The sequence below is a fragment of the Alnus glutinosa genome, chromosome 6 (genome assembly GCF_958979055.1).
Source record: "Alnus glutinosa chromosome 6, dhAlnGlut1.1, whole genome shotgun sequence".
Classification (NCBI taxonomy): Eukaryota; Viridiplantae; Streptophyta; class Magnoliopsida; order Fagales; family Betulaceae; genus Alnus; species Alnus glutinosa.
In genome coordinates, this window is record NC_084891.1 from 14,462,303 (window position 1) to 14,483,897 (window position 21,595).

Below are 21,595 nucleotides of genomic sequence, written 5' to 3' on the forward strand. Positions count from 1 at the left end.
GACGCAGGGTTTATCCAGTGATCCTACCGCCACGCAGAGCGTCTCATGAGACACGGTGCGTTGGGCACCGAACGACGCCTATGAACAGGCGGTTGGGAGGCCTGAGTATGCGGGGAGGGTTCGCCAGGTTGGGCCGAACGTTACTCCTGTTCATGGGACGTGTTTCTCGTACAGGACTCGCTCACAAGGGGGACCATCTGAGGGCACATCTCGGGATTGGGCCGAGCATGCCCGGGAGATGCTACGTGCTGAGCGAGAAAGAAATGACGTCTTGGAGCAGCGCATGCGACAGTTTGAGGCATTCATGTCCTCTATGGGAGTATCACATGGCACAGTTGGTGCTCAGCAGTCTTCACCTGCAAACGTAGGTAGTACGTCGTCTGTTAGTAGTGCATCTGCATGTATGATTCATATTGTGTATACGACAAAATTATTTTCAATTTGTTTTCATTACTTGTTTAAATTTGCATTTACCTATATATACTTTAATTGTTTTTATTACTTACAGGTAATGCGACAACGATTGGTCCGTTGTCGCCTACACGACGACGGTTGAGCCAGCACTCCCCTGTCACTACACCATCCCCCGCTACACCATTCCGTGCGCAGCAATCGCCGGTTGGCGAGTACACGCCAACCACGATACCTCCTGATCCGTAGGGACACCCTCCAAATCTGTAGATATTATGTGTAATTATTTCCTGTAATTATTTTTTGTTAGTAATGAATATGTTTATTTTTTGTAATTATTTTTTGTTTGTAAAGATTTGTGTAATTAATAAATACGTTATTAATTATTGATTTGCGTAATTTGATTTTGTGATATTTTGGAGTAAAATAGATTTTACTATATTTTAGGCCAGAAATAAGAAAATTACCAAAAAAAATAAAATTAATTAGATTAAAAAAGTAATTAACCCAAAAAAAAATTTAAATAAAAAAAATAAAAACTAAATTAAAAAAGAAATAAATTAAATGAAATAAAAACACAATTAAAAATTTTAAAAAGAATTAAATAAAAAATACAATCAATAATTTGAAAAAGAATTAAATAAAAAATTTAATTTTTTTTTTAAAAAAACAAATTGCCACGTGGACACTAATACACGTGGCAATTGTGCCACATGTATTAGAATACATGCAGCAAACAGTCTGCCGTGTGTACTCCAATACGTATTTTAGTACACGCGGCAGACTGTTTGCCGCGTGTATTTAGTACACGCGGCTGACTGTCAATCGCGTGTACCATACAAATCTGTAGCCACCTGGCCACGTGTATTCGAATACACACGGCAAAATGTGCATTTAGTTACAACCGGATCTAACACGTGTCGCACACGTATCCATTTACACGTGCAAACTGTTCGCCACTAGTACTGTGTCCCTACACGTGGCGAAATGCATGTGGTAAAATGCAGTTTTTTTTTTTTTTGTAGTGAATGTGAAGGGAAAAACCATGAGACCTCTTCCAATAAAATCTTCTACAATCAACAACAATTAATGGATGTACAAATATATTTTCTAGAATAATTTTTAGAGACTGGTACTCACCAAAAACACATATTTTTGGGTTACGAAATCATTTATCAATTTTGTTGGTACAGTTTTCGGTATGGTGACGTGTCGCCTTTAAATGCACTCTCTTCACAACCTAAAAGACAAAAAGATTAAACACAGGAGTTTGTTGGGTGTGCGGACGGGGTCTCACTCCGATGCCTAAGTCAGATTCTCATAGACAGATTTCAGGGGATATGAGAGCATAGTAAAGTCAAAGAGATCAGAGAGTTTTGATACCTGGAGTAGTAGCCTATTTATAGGCATGTAGTTATGGTACATTAGGTATATTTTGATTAGTGTCAAATTAGGTCTCTAATCCCATATAGCATGGGATTAGAATTCATCCAACAGGGAGAATCCTATTCAGTTATGACTATTCTGGTATGAAACTAAATATCTTGTATCGCCCAGGATAGTAGGCAATCCCAGATCATGTGAGATTAGACCTTATTTACTAGGGAGTCCAGTTCAGGTAGGACTACTCTTCAATTGAGATTGAATAGGCTTTTTATCCCATATCTTGTGGGATAAGGTCATCCTGGACAATTTGGGATAGAGACCTTCCGGCACCTTCCTAGGGATTATGGATCAGACTTATCCCATGAATCCCCGCTGTAATGTCGAGTTAAGAATCTTAGCATATTTCATCCATATCACCTCATGGTGATCCCGAGAAATCCATTCATGGGACCAACTAGATATGGGTCTTCTGTGTATTGTCTCGTGTTCACTGACTTCTTGAGACTCATTGACTGTGTTTATCCTGATTTTGGCAACCGAGGATATTCATAAGACCAATCCGATCTTCATGGGCTTTTCTTTGGGTCGGTTGGATCGACTGGGCCCGCTTGCTCGATCATGGGCTTGCTTGGGCTTTGGGAATGATAAAGTCCCCAACAGTTACCCCCTAATTCTTTTATTCGAAATATCTTGTTTAAGAGAATTAATCATTGCAATCATTTCAAATTCCCTCCTCGGGCCACGTGTTTGAGCAGCAAGTGCCCTTTTCAAGAGTAATGATGATTTTTCTTATATCTCGGATCCACGCTGCTCGAGGCATCATATTGATTATGACACCTCGATTCTCCGGTGAACATGCCGGCTGGAGACTTGATGGGTGACTCCTCGAGTCTCGAGCACGTACTGACATCCGGCGCCATGATCACGCCGATTAGACTTTTGGGCATGCGTTGCTGGTTGGCGCGTTAATGACACCCCCCTCTATCTCCAACTCCTATTTCTTCTTTGTTACTTTCGTAACCTTATGGATCTCGCTCTTGCTTTTGCCTTCCTTAGATTTCTTCTTCTCAGGCCTTCCAAAATCACTTCTCCTGAGAATGTCTTCCCACTTTGAATCCGAAAGCACTTTCGAGGATAATGCTTATCCCGAGCTTCAAGTAGTTGGAGATGTACCACCCACCGGCAGGGCCCCTCTAGCTCCCGGGGCTCCCTCGCTGGTTCCCTTTGAACGTTGTTTCAAGGCAAGAACGATTTTGAAGGACGAATACGTGCTACGAAACAACTTTGACATCTTGTCTTTCTTTCGTTTAGTTGCATTTTCAAGATCTGGCCACCATAATCATTGATGGTTGGGAGATTTGGCTCTTCAAGAGGATGTTCCTGGTAGGACTATGTCTTCCCTTTCCGGCCATCGCTCAAGAGCTGCTGCTATTTCTCAATGTGCCCTCGAGTACCACTAGAATCATTTCAAGAGGATGTTCCTGGTCGGACAACGTCGTCCCTTTCCAGCCATCGCTCAAGAGCTGCTGCTATTTGTCAATGTGGCCTCGAGTCAAATCCTGCCTAATGGATAAAGGTACTTGTTTGCCTCCTACATCTTATTGTAGACGGACCTCGGAGGGCAACAGATGGCAATTTGGGACATTAGTTCTCCTCTTAACTGTAATCAAGTCCTTCAAGAACTTGGCATAAGATGGCACTTGCTGGATGGCATCCAAAAATGGAATATTGATTTGGACTTGCTTGAACACATCAAGAATGTCCTGAAATTTTCCTCCCTTCTTAGGCGATTGTAGTCTGTCTGGGTATGGTGCCCTAGGAGGATCATCAACAGTAATTGTGGCTTTAGATGGCTCTGCATCTCTCTTCTCATTGTTGCCACTATCTTGCCCAAGAGGATAGCAGGGTTCTCTTCAAAAAGAACCACTTGATTGCCCACTTGTCTCCCAGGCCTTAGTGTAACAATAGCTTGCACTTGCTCTGGCCTGTGTGCATAATTTGAAGAACTTCTACCAGTACATTGTAACTAGGGAGCTTACCCTTCTTTCTCTCACTCAAGTGATTTGCCATTTGACCCATCTGAACCTTTGATGTGAACTCGTGGGATTGAACTCCCTTAAACCCACAATCAAATTGAAACCTACCCAAGAAAGCCAAGAATCAAATCAAGAAGATCTAGACCCGTTGAAATCTTGTTTCAAGAACCTAGATTTGGTTAGAACGCCATAAAGGGTTTTTTATGAAGAACAAAAACGTCATTCAAATTCAACTCTTTTCTTTTCAAAGTGTGGCTACAAGTCTTTTTAAAAACCTCCAAGAAACGCTAGGGCCTAACTAAGGCCTTCATAAATTAAAAAACATGGGCTGAACATCTTCAGGCCCAAAACAACCTAAACTAAAAGCCTATAGCTAGTAAAAGAAGTCCACTTAATGAATTAAAAAGGCTCAAATGCCTACAACCATAGAAACATAAAAATAGGCCCAATAGCCTGTGATCTGCATGAAGGCCTTGAGAGTGTCTTCCAAAGTTGACTGTGAAGATGAGGCTGGCATGAGTGGGTGCTTGGGGCACCGGAGCTGTTTGAGCTGAATGACCATGAAATCCAAGGGGGTATTGGCTTTGGGCATAATGAGGGGCTCCTCCCTGGCCCATGGGGTGGTTCTGCTTCCACGAAAAATTTGGTTGGTTCTGCCACCCAGGGTTGTAGGACTCAAAGAATGGTTCATTTGCTTGCTTCCTATAGTCATTGAAAGCATTCACTTGTTCCATTGGGCACTGGACAAAAGTTGGTGAAGATGGGCAATTCTGTGCTAAGTGCAAAGAACTAGCACAAATGGAACAGCTATCACTACTAAATGTATTAGCAGAATTGATGGACTGGCCTATAGTGAGAGCATCAACCTTTCTAGTGAGAGCATCTATTTTCATCTTCAAATCAATATCCTCCTTAACCTCATAGAGGCCTCCTTTCTTGGGGATTCAGGCAGATTTATCCCGACAACTCGAAAAATCCCACTGCTGCCAATTGTCGGACAATTTATCTAAAGTCCTGTATGCTTCATCTCCCGTCAAACTTAAGAATGCTCCTCCATTCATTACTCGATCATACTACGGTTGGATTGGGTTAATCCTTGGTAGAAGATTTGAACGAGTCTCTACTTCTCATATCCATGTGGAGGGATATGTCCAAACTTTCCAAAAACTTCTCATCTTCCTCTTGAGAGAAAGAACTTTTGTCCTTGCGGTACTCATTCACTTTAGACATTGGGAAGAATTTGCTGTAGAACTTGTTCAACAAATTTTCCCAAGATGTAATTGGCCTGGACATGTTTGAATCCAACCATACCTTGGCTTTGTCGTGAAGAGAAAAAGGGAAAATTCTAAGATGAGCCGACTTCTCCAAGAAGTTTTGCAATTTGAATGTGGCGCAAATATCCTTAAACTTCTCTACATGGCTGTAGGGGTTTTCAAGCTCTAAGCCATGGAATGAGGGAATGAGGTGGATGACGTGAGGCTACAGATCGAAATGGGTGGCGTTGGTAGGTGGCAATACGATACACGATGGGGAATTTATTGTAAATGGTGCGAACAAATCCCTAAGTGACCTATTGTGATCCACGTTCTCCGCTCTATGTTGCTCATTCTCGGGTTGGTGAGGATTTCCAGCCATATTATTCTCCATCTCAACAGTCGCTCTCCGTTCTTTCCTAAAAACCCTTTCTATGTCGGGATCTAAGGGTAACGACTCTAAATTTAAAGATCTTCGACCAAGCATAAACAAGATGTCAAAAACTAAAATAATCTAAAATTTTACTAAAAAGAAAATGCAAGTGGGGTAAACAGAATTATCCAAGGTGCAACCAGGTTAGTTCCCAGGAAAGTGAGGGTGGTCACAAGGACACTCTTAAATCCCAAGACTTTTCTAGCCAGAACTTGCCTAGACATTGTATTCTTGGAGAGTGTCGTAAGAGCATTCCTAGTAGTCTCACCAAAATAGCTTTTTAGCTATTTTGGTGAGCTAGTTTGATGAAAACACTAAAAAACCACTCCCAGCAATCTCACCACTTTAACCAAAAAATTTTGATGAGTGAAATTACTCACCAATTCTGATGAGTAAATTCACTCACCAATTTTATTTTTCTTTCTCTCTCCCACGATCCCAGCCCACAATTAGTTCTGAATTCAGCTCTATTTGCTGAATATTTTCGAGACTCTCTCCCTCTCCCTCTCCCTCACATACGGCGCACAAGGGTCTCTATCACCACCGTGAAATCCCAATCCGTTCCCCGATCCTCACCACTGGCATTACCATTGGCCACAGGATTCCCCAATTCATCTTCCCTCCTAAACTCATAATCTTCGCAGCTCTTCCCGGAGGCGGAGTCGTCTCTACTCATGAATGTAAGACTCTTCCTGATGTGAGGAATCGTAGTGGTGGTGTGTGTGGCGCCTGTCATCACTCTAGAGGATATATTCTACAGGTTAGATTTTTTGTTGTGGGTTTATTTGAATGTGTTGGTTTGGGTTGAGTTATGGGAAGTGAGCTCAAGTTCTAACACAATGAAACAATGTTATGCATATTATTCGGGTTTGCTCCTTTATTTGAATGTGTTCTTTTCATATTCTTGTTTGTCTGCTTTGTGGAACTTTTTGATGCTCTATATGTGGGAGTGATTGGGATGTTGAATCAAATCTTGCCCATCACCTGTTTGATGATTAGCCCACATGGGTTCACGCCTCTGTAATTGTTGAGCCGGCGGATGAGATGGACAGCCCTAAACTATGTAATAAGAAGTTATCATGCAGAAATGTTTGATTAACATATCTGCTTTGAATATTTACAAAATGACACATCAAGCTTTTGAATAATTACTCATACTTGATATACTTGATATGTGATTTTAGGATGGATTCCCAAGTACAAGGAGATATGTCATTCAATAATCTTTTACAAGGAGATGCTGACATAGAGGCCTCATTTTTGGATGAATCTCAACAAACTTCAATGTCCATTGATCACTCTCAACTCCAAGTTGTTATGGCTCGCACTAAGAAACAACAACACGGTACCAACTTCTCTATACAGGAAGACAAGCTATTGGTATCGTCGTGGCTAAATGTTGGCATGGATGCAGTGCAAGGGGCTGACCAAAAACATCGCATATTTTGAGAAAGAGTTCACACATATTTCCATGAACATAAGGAGTTCCCTTCTGACCGAATTTATAACTCCCTAATGACTAGGTCGTCAATTATTTCAAAAATCAGTTACTAAGTTTACTGCATGCCTATCTCAGATTGAACATCTCAACCAAAGTGGTACTACTGGGCATGACAAGGTATAACTTATATTAAAAGCATGTATTCAATACTTTAAATGACCAATAGTTACAAGATACTAATTATTTATCTATTTACTTTAATTTTTAGATTCAAAAGGCAAAGTGTGTGTATCGCTCAGAGAATAACGATGTAACTTTTTCCATATGAACATTGTCGGAATTTATTAAAGGGGGAACATAAGTGGTTGCACCATGGCAACAAGGACAAACGAAGAAGAAGATCATCTATGGAAACATCTGCTAATGTCACTCATACTCCAAATTCGATAAATGAAGGTGAGGGGGACAATGTGTCGCATGGTAATAATGTAGACTTTGAGAGACCAATAGGCAGAAAAGCCGAAAAGGCAAAAAGAAAGAGGAAAGAGGGTCCCTCCGAAGATGTTGTGGAATTCATGAAGAAAAAAACAGAATGTCTTGAGGAAGCGCGTGTTCAAGGAGAAGAGATAATTCGCTTGGAAAAAGAAAAAATTCAAATGGAACAATTGTATCGTGAAAAGATAATGGATATTGAATTGAACAGGCTTCATTTGCAAGAGTTGGAGTTGCAAGAGAAAATGGATATGGAAAGGCAAAAGCTTCAAGCGGAACAAATGGATCGCGAAAAGATAATGGATTTTGAAAGGAAAAGGCTTCATTTGCAAGGATTTGAGCGAGAAGAGAAGATGGATATTGAAAGGAAAAAGCTTCAATCGGAACAATTGGATCGCGAAGAGAGAACAATGATTCTTGATACAAGTAAGATGACCGAACTACAACAACAATATTGGAAGGCACGCCAAAATGAAATTATTGAGTGTCAAGGATCAAGAAACTGGACATGATTTGCTCTTGTACTCTCTTTGTTGTGTTGTAATTCTCTTATTGTGCTTTAATGTTCAGTCCATGTATGCACACTTTTGGCCATGTAGTTGCTGATTTTAACACTCTGTTTGGTGCGTACTTTTTGCTGTTTGGTTTTGTGTTTATACTTTCTGGTTGTTTTGGTTGTGAAGTTTCTTAAAGGTTTTGAAAATATTTAGTTGTTGACTTATTAGTCGAGGAACTCTCTCCATGCTCAAAAGAACTACTTTCTTTCTCCTTTATGGCAGTTTTACCAATTGGATCCTCATTTGACGCTGCCTAAAAAACCATATCTTCTTCCGTCTTACCACTCTGTAAATCCACTTCTTTGTTCTTCACTTTAACATTTCTTCGAACTCTTGTTTGATTTTGTAAGGAAGAGCAATCATTTCTATTGACAACATGATCAATAGAAGCTTGTTATTGAAGAACTTTGATGTACCAGGCTCAGCAGGTGCCATTCCTATATAGTTTTTAAGACATAATTTAATAAAGCTCCCAATGGCCCTGGTAGCATTAAGGTACGTCTTTGTTTCTCTTCCAGATATTTCTACAACCAATCTCAAGTTTGAATCGAATTTTGGGAAATTTTGAATTCAATGGTACCAGTGGATTCGGATGATCATCTATGATATGTTTATAATTTTATAGTGCCTGGAGATTCTCTTATGGCCGTCATTGTGAGGTACTACTCTCTATTTTTTTTTTTTTTTAAGAAAATTGAATTGAACCTTTTCATGTGGCCTTGGGAGCGAACAATTCAGGATTTTCAAGCCAATGCATGCTTTTCACGTGTATGCTTGTTCGGCATTTTGGCCTTTAGACCAGGAGCCAGGAGCTCCTTTTGATGAGACTTTGTTACGATTTTAGAGGGATATGGAAACAGAAATACTTATTGCTCAGTATTTTACAAATTTACATCAATATATAAATGTCAAAATCTCCTCTCCACTAACGTTTAGCAAGTCAAAAGCTTTGTTGTGTTCCCCACAACTTTGGGATTGGCTGATTGCTTGTATTAGTCACAGTTGTTGAATGAAAGTTTCCATTTTCGTAAAAAATAATAATAATAATAATAACCAGCACTATACTTTTGTTAGCTAGAAGTAAACCCAAATTTTGGTTTTTACAAAAGTGGCTTTTATTTCCAACTATAAATAAGTACCAACTTAGTAAAAATTATAAATAAAGACTAACTTAATTTAAATAATACATATTAAATTAACCATTCATTTGAAGCGCCTACGATTGGCCATGTAGTTGCCATAAGTGCTCAACGAGGTTCGATTGGAGTTGACAATGATTTCCTTGGTCTCTAATATGTTGACGATTACAAATAAACTTCGAAAGCATATCTGTTTCATTGTGTGACACTGGCTCAGGAGGATTTCCATGTTGTTCATAATCGAAGTCCAAAGTGTCTTGTTCATCTCTTTCATCTTCAATAATCATGTTATGGTGAATTATGCATGCTTTCATAATTTGTTTGAGCTCAGGTATTTTGTAACATCGTGCAGGCTGACGCACAATTGCAAATCGTGCTTGCAACACTCCAAATGCATGCTCTACATCCTTTCTTGCAGACTCTTGTGCTGCAGCAAAATGTTTCTTCTTCGCTCCTAGTGGGGCTGAGATTGTTTTTACAAATGTTGACCATTGTGGGTATATACCATCGGCAAGATAATATCCCATCGTGTAGTCATGACCATTAATAGAGTAATTGACTCGAGGACCACGCCCTTGAGCAAGCTTAGTAAATATAAAAGATTTATCCAACACATTGATGTCATTGTTAGACCCAGTTAACCCAAAAAATGCATGCCATATGATGTGAACCCGTGGGATCGAACTCCCTTGAACCCACAATCAAATTGAAACCTACCCAAGAAAGCCAAGAATCTAGTCAAGAAGGTCTAGACCCGTTGAAATCTTGTTTTAAGATCCTAGATTCGATGAGAATGCCACAAAGGGTTTGCCTTTGATAAGTTCTTAGCTCAATCGAGAACAAGTAGAGAAAACTGAAAAGTTTTCTATGAAGAACAAAAACTTCATTGACAATCAACTTGTCTAGCAAATGCTGCTACAAGTCTTTTTAAAACCTCTCCATGAAACCCTAAACCTACTAAGGCCTACATCAATTAAAAGACATGGGCTGAACATCTTCAAGCCCAAAACATCCTAAACTACACTTCTTTAACTAATAAAAGAAGTCCACTTAAAGAAATAAATAGGCCCAAAAGCCTATAACCATAGAAACATAAAAATAGGTCCACACACCTATACTTAGTGAAATAAAGAGTTTGCACTAAACCACTTGGCTATGTCCACCCCATTTGTCGCTTGTATCACATGGATTAAAGTTGGTTCTTCTTCTTTCATGCCCATCTTGAATGTTGGGGTTTTGCTCGATAAATTTACAAACTCGACCCAAGTGGATTGCACCAATCCTTGCATTGCTTCCTTGATCTTCTTCGCTCTTGACTTTGTGTTTGGCCCATATGGAACTTGCAAGTTAAGATCCGGTCTACCATGGGACCCATCACCATATCGAAAGATCATATGAAGCAACTGCTTCCAAGATAATAGTTGCTTCACGTTTATGGCCAAAATACATACCTCTCCATGATGTTGGGCAATTTTTCTACTTCCAGTGCATGCAGTCGATGCTCCCCAAATCCCAGGAAAACCACGACTTTGGGCCTCCGCTAGCAATCTCGCAATATCATGATTTTTGTTGGTGACCTCAAGTACACATCGGAGTAAAGAGAAACCACTACTTGAGCAAACAGTTTTAGACTATCCATTGCTGTGCTTTCTGAAAGCCTCAGATATTCATCCACATAATCACCAATTAGTCCATATGCTAGCATCCTGAGTGTGGCGGTAATCTTTTGAAGGGAAGAAAATCCAAGTATTCTAGCTGCATTTCTTTCTTGGACAATGGCTCGTAATCTTCAACCGCGGATACAATACGAAAAAAAGAGGATGCCTCGTACGGAACCTCCTTCGAAATAGTATGGGAGGGTATATTGGTGACTCTGCAAAATAATCGAGCATAAGCCTTTCATGGCCTTGCAACCGATTACGCATGATGTGCCTACGACTTTGGGTACCACCACAATGTGATGTTGATCGTTCTTCTTCCAACACCCTCGTAATTATCTCTAAATCATCATCAGAATCATCATGAAGGATTTCGGAAGAAAAGAGCGACTTTTAAAGAAAAAACGAGCCATAGAGTAAAAATAGAGATTGAATGGAAATAAGTATTAGTTGGGGTGAATGATAAATGTGGAGGAAATGGTCTTATTTTTGTAAAGCATACGACAGATTTTTTGAAAAATATGGCCGTTAGAAAAATAAAAAAAATAAAAAATAACAAAAATATGACCGTTAGGAAAAAAAAAAAAACTAATTTTCAAAAATATGACCGTTAGGGAAAAACAAATTTCCAAAAATATGATCGTTAGGATAACAAATATTCACAAATATGACCGTTAGCAAAAGACAATTTTTTTAAAAAAATATGACCATTAGAATAAGACAAGTATTCAAAAATATGACCGTTAAGAAAAGACAAACATTCAAAAAATATTAAATAGAGAAAGAATAAAAAAAATCTAAAAAAGTATTATTTAAATGGAATAGTGAATATTGACTAGTTAAAATGGTGAGGTTGCTGAGGGAACTTTAAAAAAGTCGCTCACCAGAATACACAAAAGCATGAGACGAAACAAAGATTCCAAAAAGTAAAAACTAAAACTTAAAAAACTTACAAAACCGGACCAAAAATAAATTTTTGCCATTTTAGCTACTAACTTCCGCAAGTGGTGCCCACTGTGTTGGTGCGCTCGAGCAACTTAGATGGTTGCTCGATCAATTTCTAAAATAGAATTGAATTTTTTTTTTAAAAAAAAGAAGATAAAATAAACAAAAAAATAAAATAAAATAAAAGAAGAAAAACAAACAAAAGATAATGTAAAAACAAAAACAAACCAAAAGGAAATTGCATATTTTTTTTTTAGACAATAAAGAAAAAACAAATAAAATAAACGGAACCCTTTTTTTTTTTTTTTTTAGAACATAAAAAAATCTAAACAGTAGGAATTAGACAGAAACAAAAATCTTGTAGAGAAATAAAATTAATTTAAACAAAACTTGATTTTATTTTTTTTGACAAATTAACACTTCCCCAGAAACGGCGCTAAAAACTTGATGTGGAAATTTTAATACTTACAAGCGTATGAATCGTATGTATCAAAGTGTATGGAAGTGCGAGATCGTATCCACCAAACCAAATCAAACTCTACATTCATGCACTCTATTCATAAATCTGATTCAAATGTGTTTGTTATTTAAGTTCTTTAACAATAAATCTTGAAATCATTCGATGAATTCAACTCAAAGATAAATCACAACGATTACCCATTTGAGATCAAATCATCCATTATATCAGTTTGTCAAACAGATCACAATGGATAACCATTCTCAAAGAAATCAATTGATATATCCATCGGTTGAAACACATCAAATATCCACTAACTAGCAATCTGCCCTATCTCCGTATAATATTGGCAATTGCCTGGGTGTTCACCAAGGTAGCATTCTTCATGTCATTGGTAGATTGGCATGTAAGCTTCATGAAAGCCTTGAGAGTGTCATCCAAAGTAGACTGTGAAGAAGAGGCTGGGGCTTGAGTGGGTGCTTGGTATGCAGGTGTTGGATACGCGGGACGACCCTGATTACGAACCGGTTGATGAAATCTGGGGGGGTATTGATTAATGGCATGATGAGGTCCCTCCCCTTGATTCATGGGTTTTTCTGCTTCCATGAAAAATTGTGGTGGTTTCGCCACCCAAGATTGTAGGTCTCAGAGAAAGGTCCATTGGCTTGCTTCCTAAAATCATTAAAAGCGTTCACTTGTTCCATCGGAGACTCGGCAAAAGTCTGCAAAGATGGACAAGTCACTGCTCAGAGGATTGAGCGTAGGTGCTCAAGTGCCTTGCTGCCCGACTGTGCTCAAGCATGCTGGCTATGGTTGGATGCGCTCGAACGGTGTTACAGAGACTTAAAATTTTGCTGAAAGAGAATCGAAAACACAAAAAAATTTCATTTTTTTTTTGTTAGTTTATAAAAACAGAAACAAAACAACTCCTACAGAAAGCAAAAATCTACCTAACTAGTAGAAAAACAAAATCAATCAAACGAAAATAATTTTTTTGAACCGATTTCCACAGCAATGGCGCTATAAACTTGTTGTGCAAATTTTAATTAACTCGCAAGCGCATGAATCGTTTGCAATATAGTGTGTGGAAGTGCGAGATTGAATCCATAGGGAAATGGTTAAAAATCAATTTCTAGTTTAACTAATTCCATTTTAACCTAGTTTCAAATTTTGGATTTAAAAACATGCAAGAACTAAGGCTTAAGAATCTACCAAACCAAATCCAACAACATACACTCTTGTTTTCTATTTAAACACCCAACAAACATTTAAACTTTGCTCATTATTCAAGTTCCTTAACCACATATGTCAAAAGCATTTAATGAATCCAACTCAAAGATAAATCACAAAGAATACCCATTTGAAATCAAATCATCCATTGTATCCGTTCAATGAACAAATCACAATGGATAAATCGATGTATCCATCGGTTGAAACACATTAAATGTCTAAATACTTCAATAAATGCATATTCAACCCAGGGCATAAAGCAAGAAAGTGAATGTAACTTGAATAATGTATTAATAAACAGTGAAATGCACAAGTAGCATAACAAGAGTGTCAGTGTTATCAATGGTGAGGTTTCATCCTCAACCGTAGTTAAGAGTTTTAGTCTTCCGTGACTAAAAACACCACAAAAGTTTGAAGAACTAACATAAAATTAAACAAAACAAACAAAAGAAGAGTAACAAGGAGGCATAGCTACTGCCCTAATTCGTGCTACTACAAGGAGGCATAGCTATGGCTTTATAGAGGGACATTAGGGTTAGAGGCTCATGTAAAATGGCATCTTTACCCCTCTCTAGGGTTTTCTCTCTTGCAAAAGACAAGCAAGAACATAAATGTTGCGTGACCTGCTGCAAAAACTAGAGAAAAGAGGAGCTTTTGGCATGAAAAAAGAAAGAAAGAAAACTTATGATTGGCGTTCTAAGTTTGACTCAGCGTCTGCCAGTTCTGCAGCGTGCGCTCGATCGCACACTAGATGCGCTCGAGCGCACTCTGGCTTTCGACAGGCGCTACGCTTGAGCGTACTCCCTTGGAGTCTAGTTTTCCAGCCTTTTAAGCATTTTTACTAGAAAATTGCCATTTTCTCTCAATTTTTGCAAAACATTAAAACACTAAAACCAACCAAAAACATTGGAAAATAACAAAACTAAAGGATTAGCTCATGCAAATTAAGGGGTCCAAATATACTGTAACGACCCTTTTTTTTTTTTTTTTTTTTTTTTTAATTACAAAACATTTCATAAACATTAATCCCTTAAAATATAAACGGATCTTCACAGTGGCACGACGATATGTTGCAAAGCCAACATATGGTACATACCCCATAATATGTACCTAGTAAATCAGAGTATAACATCTATCTATTATGCAACTGAAAGCATAAACCTAATAGCAGAAATCACATCTTATACATCTTATACATCTATCACAAATTAACAATAACAAGAGCCATTTAACATCTATTTGTTTAAGTCTTTCCTTAATATAAATACATAACAAAAATGACTTATACAACAAGTGACACAGGCGTCACAAGCCATAAACAAAACCTGTAAGACAATGGACAACCTGTGATCCCCCAATTACGACCGTTGCGGCAAGCTTCAGCTATAATATCCCAAGTACACTTCTACAACGTCATCAACTACGACCGGAGTACCTGCAATCAAAGGAACTTCATCTATACGGTTGTGATGATAGCCACATCTGTATAGGTGAAAGTATGAGTTCACCGCGTCAATAAGAAGTACTGAGGCCTGAGTAGTATAAAACTCACTAAGTATACAACACACACAAACATGAATGCATGCAGGGTTCAACAGCGTTATTCACAAATTATTAAGTTTACACAACAACACATTATCTAGTACAAGTCAAGCTGTTTATCACACACTTATTATCACAGTTTCTATTAACAATTCAACGCATACCATAAACAATATTTCACACATCTCAAGAGTGCTAGCACTTCAATGCTAGACTTACCATCAACACCGCCCGTAAAGCTACGACCCATAGGGCATATATCTCATGTGTGCTAGCACTTCAATTCTAGGCTTACCACACATCTCACAAGTGCTAGCACTTCAATGCTAGGCTTACCGTCAACATCGCCCGTAAAGCTACGACCCGCAGGGCACACATCTCACGTGTACTAGCACTTCATTGCTAGGCTTACCACACATCTCACAAGTGCTAGCACTTCAATGCTAGACTTACAGTCAACACCGCCCGTAAAGCTATGACCCGCAGGGCACACATCTCACTTGTGCTAGCACTTCAATGCTAGGCTTACCACACATCTCAGCCAAGAGTTACTACCTCTGACCTACTACTATGCCAGATACTACAACACTGGACTTACCACCTATCAACTACCGGGTTCTCATAATACCAAAGCATCCACACTATATACATATCATCACATGTGTATTCCCAAACATCTTTCTTTCAACAATACCACTTTCCACAACACAATCACATTTATGACATAATCTAATGCTACTGTAAGCATCCATCCAACATCATCTTATCATCACAAATTCTCAATCCAATAATTCACAACACAACCACATATATTTTTTCTTTCAACAATTCGATAACCATAAATACATTCCAATGTTATCAACATCTATTTATCATTACAATTTCTCCAACCAATATCTCACAAACTCATTCACATATATTTTCATGCATATCTCTACATTATCTTACTATCACATTTCCATTCACAATATGAATCTCATGCATTCTTCAATATCAATTCATTAACATATATCATATTCACGACATAAATCTCATGCAATACTCAACACCAATTCAATGTCATGTCATCATTCGCAATACAAATCTCATGCATCCTTCAACATCAATTCATCAACATTTTTTCAAAATATAGTTCATAATTACATATACCAAATCATCATCATAGAATTAACATCAAATTAAACTAAACGTAGCAATTCATATTTCTAAATTCCTAAGATCCCTCAGTGAGTTGAATACTCACCTTGGTTGCATTGGACTCATGACTTGAATATCCCCACGTTCTAGTTACCTTGAACTCATTGTTGGAGAACAATTGAAGTCTCCACCTTACGTGCCTGCAAACATTTCTGATATTAGACTAAGCTATTGGACTCTATACTCTATGACACATAAACTACCCACGTGCTCAGACGTCGCATTACACGCTTCTAAATCTAGCTAGGTACCTGAAGCTATTATTAGGTTTATATTTAGGTTTAGGTTCATATTTTATTCATCCTATTATCTTTAAGACACATTTACTGTTTTATTTGTCTACTTACTATTATTAAGTCACATTATCATTGTTAATCCATTAATGACTTGTTACTTATTTACATATACACTTATGCAACTCTTAAACCTAACCAATGGTACACTTAAGTACTTTGCGTACATGGATAGGTAAATTAGTTACTAAATTACCTCATATTGGATTCAAAGTACATTTATGTACTTCAACATCCTTACTAATTTATATTTGTTGTCTTAGGGTTACATAGATAATTTACCAGAACCTTGATCTTGTTTAACATATTACTTTAATAACCCATTTTATAACTACTTGTTTATGTAATCATTCACTTATTTTATTCCTTATCCCTCACCTAGATCATCGTCACTTCCAAGGATCCTATTAGGCCTATACCATGGGCTCATCTAAACAACCCAATTCACAAACCTTTATCCAACCATTTCCCAAAGAGGACTCAATAACTTTTAGTTTCTATCCACATAACATTTGACCAATACAAGAAATCACCAGGCCCAAACTTCAAACACAACCCATTGGCAAACTACATTCTAATCTCAAAATAAATACTCAAATCCCTAGATATTAAAATTACAATATAGGATCGATAATCCAACAAATAACCAAAGATTAACTATAATCATTTAACAAACCATACCTTTACCTTCAAAATCCTATATACCACATAACCTAATTTTCACCAAAGTCCATAACCCATTTCATTATTTCACCATAAAAATAAACGAATATCATATCCAAATAAATCCCTAAATCAGTAGTATTAACAAATTCAACACAAAGCCAATCTAAACATAACCAATCCACTTAGCACTTCAAACCCACCACAAATAGTCCCAAATCAGCCCCCATTCGGTTTGAGCTTTAACAACCAACCTAGCAATTCATTTAAATTGAACCATTCACACAACCAACAATTTACAATACATTTATAAATACTAAAATCAACTCCAAATCAACACTAGTGACCATTCGACCAACACATAAGAACCCAACTAGAATTTTCCACCAACTCTAGCCAAGCTTCACACTTTACAAAAACACCCAAAATTTACACTTTAACTTCAACATTAAACATCAACTCCTCACTAGCTTTCCACACCAAGAAACCATCCAACCAGCACACCCCAACACGTAAATCAAAACTCAATATCATCAAAACAGAAAATCCACATCAAATTCACAAATCCACAACCAAATTCGGTTTTCCATCAAAACAACACTATGGCAACTTGATCAGAGAGGAAGGGAGAAATAAGAAGAAAAGGGAATCGGGTTACTAGAACAGGGGGCAGTGTGCGTGAAGGATAGGGAGAAGAGAGGAAGGAAAGAAAAGAAGAGAAGAGGGAGTGTGCGGGTAAGAGGGAGAAAAGAGAAAAAGAAGAAAAGAAAGAAAAGGAAGAGAGAGAAGAAATGGGACACGTGTCAAAATGTAGGTGGTTGGGAGGAGATAATGTTATATCTCCTCCTAGCCAACTGTGTGCTGACACATGGCAAGTGGAGATTCCCTATATTTTTAAAGCCCCCAGCTTTAATAAATTGTTGTAGGACCCCCACTATATTAAAACTCTCTCTTTTAACAGTTACAATATAACCCCACATTTAATTTAACTACACTCTACTCACACAATTATTTATTTATTCCATTAGGAATCATTATTATTGTTATTCTAATTCTATTATTTTATCTAAAAATCGTTTTATTTAATAAATACAATTTATTAATCGATAAATGCCCTATTTATTTTCTTGGTTTTTACATATACAATATGTGGCAGCCTTGAATTACCCCACTTATTACAAAGCACTTTATGCTCTTGTTCACGCTCTAGAGACATGGTAGTACTACCTTGGCGTAAGGAGTTTGTGATCCATATCGATCACGAATCATTGAAGCATCTCAAGCGTCAAGGTAAATTAAATCAGCGACATGCTAGATGGATAGAATACATTGAGAGATTTCCTTATGTCGTCCATTACAAGCAAGGTAAGGAGAACATTGTTGCTGATTCTTTGTCACGGAGGATGGCCGAATTGGTGAAGTCAATTCATGAGAGGGTACAGCTTTAAACTATGCAAAAGAATGAAAAGTTTGCTTTTCAAGCCAATAAAGGGCGAAGGTGTGTCATCTTTGAGCCAGGAGATTGAGTTTAGGTTTACATGCACAAAGAAAGATTCCAAGCTCATAGAAGGACTAAATTGAATCGTCAAGGAGACGGACCTTTCGAAATCCTTAAGAAAATTAATGATAATGCTTATAAAGTGGATATAATAATAGTGTCTTTTGACGCTAATAAACATTGATGATAATGTACTAAGCACTTCCAACACTAATAATAGTGTCTTCCATGCTTGACACAATTAGCCACATAGACCAACATGTCATTGGTACATTAATCTACTAAGAGGTCTGGGTACTCATGGAATACTTGATTCATCAAGTCCATAAATACCAATGGTGTATTTGTCAATCCAAATGGCATCACCAAGAACTCGTAATGGTCATACCACATGCGGATTGCCGACTTTGGCACATTTTCTCACGCACCAAAGTCAATGGTATCTCGAAAAAATTTCATTCTTCGAGAATTTCAAGGCTCCTTAGAGTTGACTGAATCAACCATCAGTTCTCATTAAGGAATACTCATCCTAGGTTTCTCTTGGACTTAATACACGATGATCTGTGCACAACCACATAGACTCGTGACTATAGTGGAAACATCCGAATGGTGAAGTACCACCAAAACGTTCCTAGCTTGGACTTGACTTGGAGCTTGGCTTAGGCATAAGCCAATCTCGCTATTGTGCACTCCCAGAAGTTCATTATCATTGAACATCAGAGAAAAAGAGTGGAGTAACTCGCAAATGAGACCCGTAGGGTTCGGACTCCCTATGCCATGGAGTAAGAATATAACTTCCCATTCATGGGTCTATGTTCGTTTTACATTTTGATCATCAATTCATTCCGAATTGACATCAAAGCCATGACAAGTGGAACGCTTAGGCTTAGCATGTCAAATACCGCTAACTTCGCTGGCATAGCCTTTTCTCTTGCACCAATGGAACACTTGTCCACACGCTCCCTATAAGCGAAGGCATCACCAACATGAGTGGCCACGCATGAGCTCTAATCTAAAGGTTCGATGCTCAATTTGCATAACTTACAAATGCAAATGAGATAAGGATGAACAACTTAACAAATCAAACTAAATAAAGTTAGACACTATAGCTCATCATATCAAACACTAGAGCTAACAATGTTACTTCCTATACGATGCCAAGATAACGGCCTACATGCTTACCATGGGCAAATGCGTCACCAATAGAAATAGTCACACACGTGTTTCGGTTCTAAGGGTTCGATACCCAAATGCACACAATGCTACAACATAAAGGTATAATACCTATGGCAGCATTGGCAGGATTTGAGGTGGTTGGACGGACTTCAACATTGCTTGTGAGTTGGCACACCATACTTGAGCAAACTATCTCAACTGATAGTTGCCCGCTAAATGTACTTGACTTTGGTGGCAACAAGTTGGCGACCTCACGCGAAATGGGTTCCTCGACCATATTACAAATGTGCCCTAGATCTTCCTCAACAAAATCTGAGTGTAGCTCCCCACACACTACACTAGGAAACGCTAGAGCTGCTTTGAGTCAAAGCGGCTAACAAGGGACAAAGCTTTACGAGGTGCCCAGGTTTACCACATCAAAAGCATACCCGTGATTCTACACGACAACTACACCAAAGTGTGGCTTCCCACAATTAGGGCACCACGTGACACCGAAGCAGCTTGCAAAGGCATCCTCTTCTTCAAGGAACTTAGAGCCACAACCAATAAGTTCCTTCTTCGATGGTGAGGAAGCATGAGCTCCCAATGGCATTGACCATTTTCTACTCAAATGATTCATGGTCAAAGGTCCATAAATGAGGAAGGCCTAAAACCACTACTAATGAACAATTTCCTTGACAGAGGGGGAGGAGGAGGTAGAGATGCCAAAAATCACTTCCACCTCTATCATCCACTGAGGATTCTCTTCCTTATTGCGTATCGACATTGCCTGTGTAGGCGGAATTACTTTGTCTGCGCAATGAAATGCCATATAGAGAATACTATGCAAGAAAGATTACATGCATCACAATGCTCATGCAATGCACATAAGAAGACTATTTTAAACCGTTCCCATCTAAGAGATTTACTCCACGCAATCACATTGGATTTAGCCTGCAATTGAAAGTGAAAGGAATGCTACCTAGACATGTAAATCAATAATATGCATTACAAAATCTATGTAATGCATATGGAGTATTACATTTTAATTTCCTATCTTTGTTGAAGCTTTTAAGATTTCCTACGGCTTTGTTATTCCTAGACTCTGACACAACCCCAAGTTTTCGTTTTTTGCTATTTCCTAACCAACCCTAGAGCTAACTGCTCTAATACCATTTACTGTGACTACCCTTTTTTTTTTTTTTTTTTGAAAACATACAAACGGATCTTCACAGTGGCACGACTACATGTCACTTAGCCAACATAACGTACATGTTCCCTAACATGTACCTGATATTTAGAGTTACATCTAACAGCGGAAATACATCTAATACCTAATAGATAATTACATCAAGAGCCATTTACATGTCTATCTAAGGCTTATAAAACACATTACTATAATTACAAACCAAAATACAGGCTCATATACATATGCCACGAGCCATAAATAAAATAACCAAAACGTGGACTACCAATGAGTCCGTGATTCATGACTGTTGCGATGTGCTCCAATCATAGCATCCCACACGCTAGGTGGACGAGTCAGTATATTCGCAAAACCTGTAACCAATGCATCAATGTCTGCACGGTTGCAGGGGTTGCCACATCCGCACAGGTGGAATTATGAGTCCACCGTCTTAACATAAATAAATATACTAAGACCTTAGAGGTATACTATTCACTGAGTTTTCGCAAAGAACCAACTTTTCCCTTTTTAGTCTCGGGTACACTATAACAGCTACCAATTTATAAACTTTTGTTTGAAAACCCCTATAGCTGATACAACAAACACCGACTATTAAACAACAT

The 21,595-nt window shown here is 38.2% G+C and overlaps 1 protein-coding gene across 1 annotated transcript; it reads right to left on the bottom strand.

Annotated features, from left to right (window-relative positions):
• Positions 1-9,225: 9,225 nt before the first annotated feature.
• On the bottom strand, positions 9,226-9,675 carry LOC133871550 (uncharacterized). Its single transcript, XM_062308979.1, has one exon. It carries the CDS (start codon positions 9,673-9,675, stop codon positions 9,226-9,228), a length of 450 nt encoding a protein of 149 aa, XP_062164963.1.
• Positions 9,676-21,595: the final 11,920 nt, after the last annotated feature.

Bases quoted from the DNA above. Each gene is read 5' to 3' on its own strand.
- LOC133871550 (XM_062308979.1), bottom strand. From the start codon at position 9,675: ATGGGATATTATCTTGCCGATGGTATATACCCACAATGGTCAACATTT.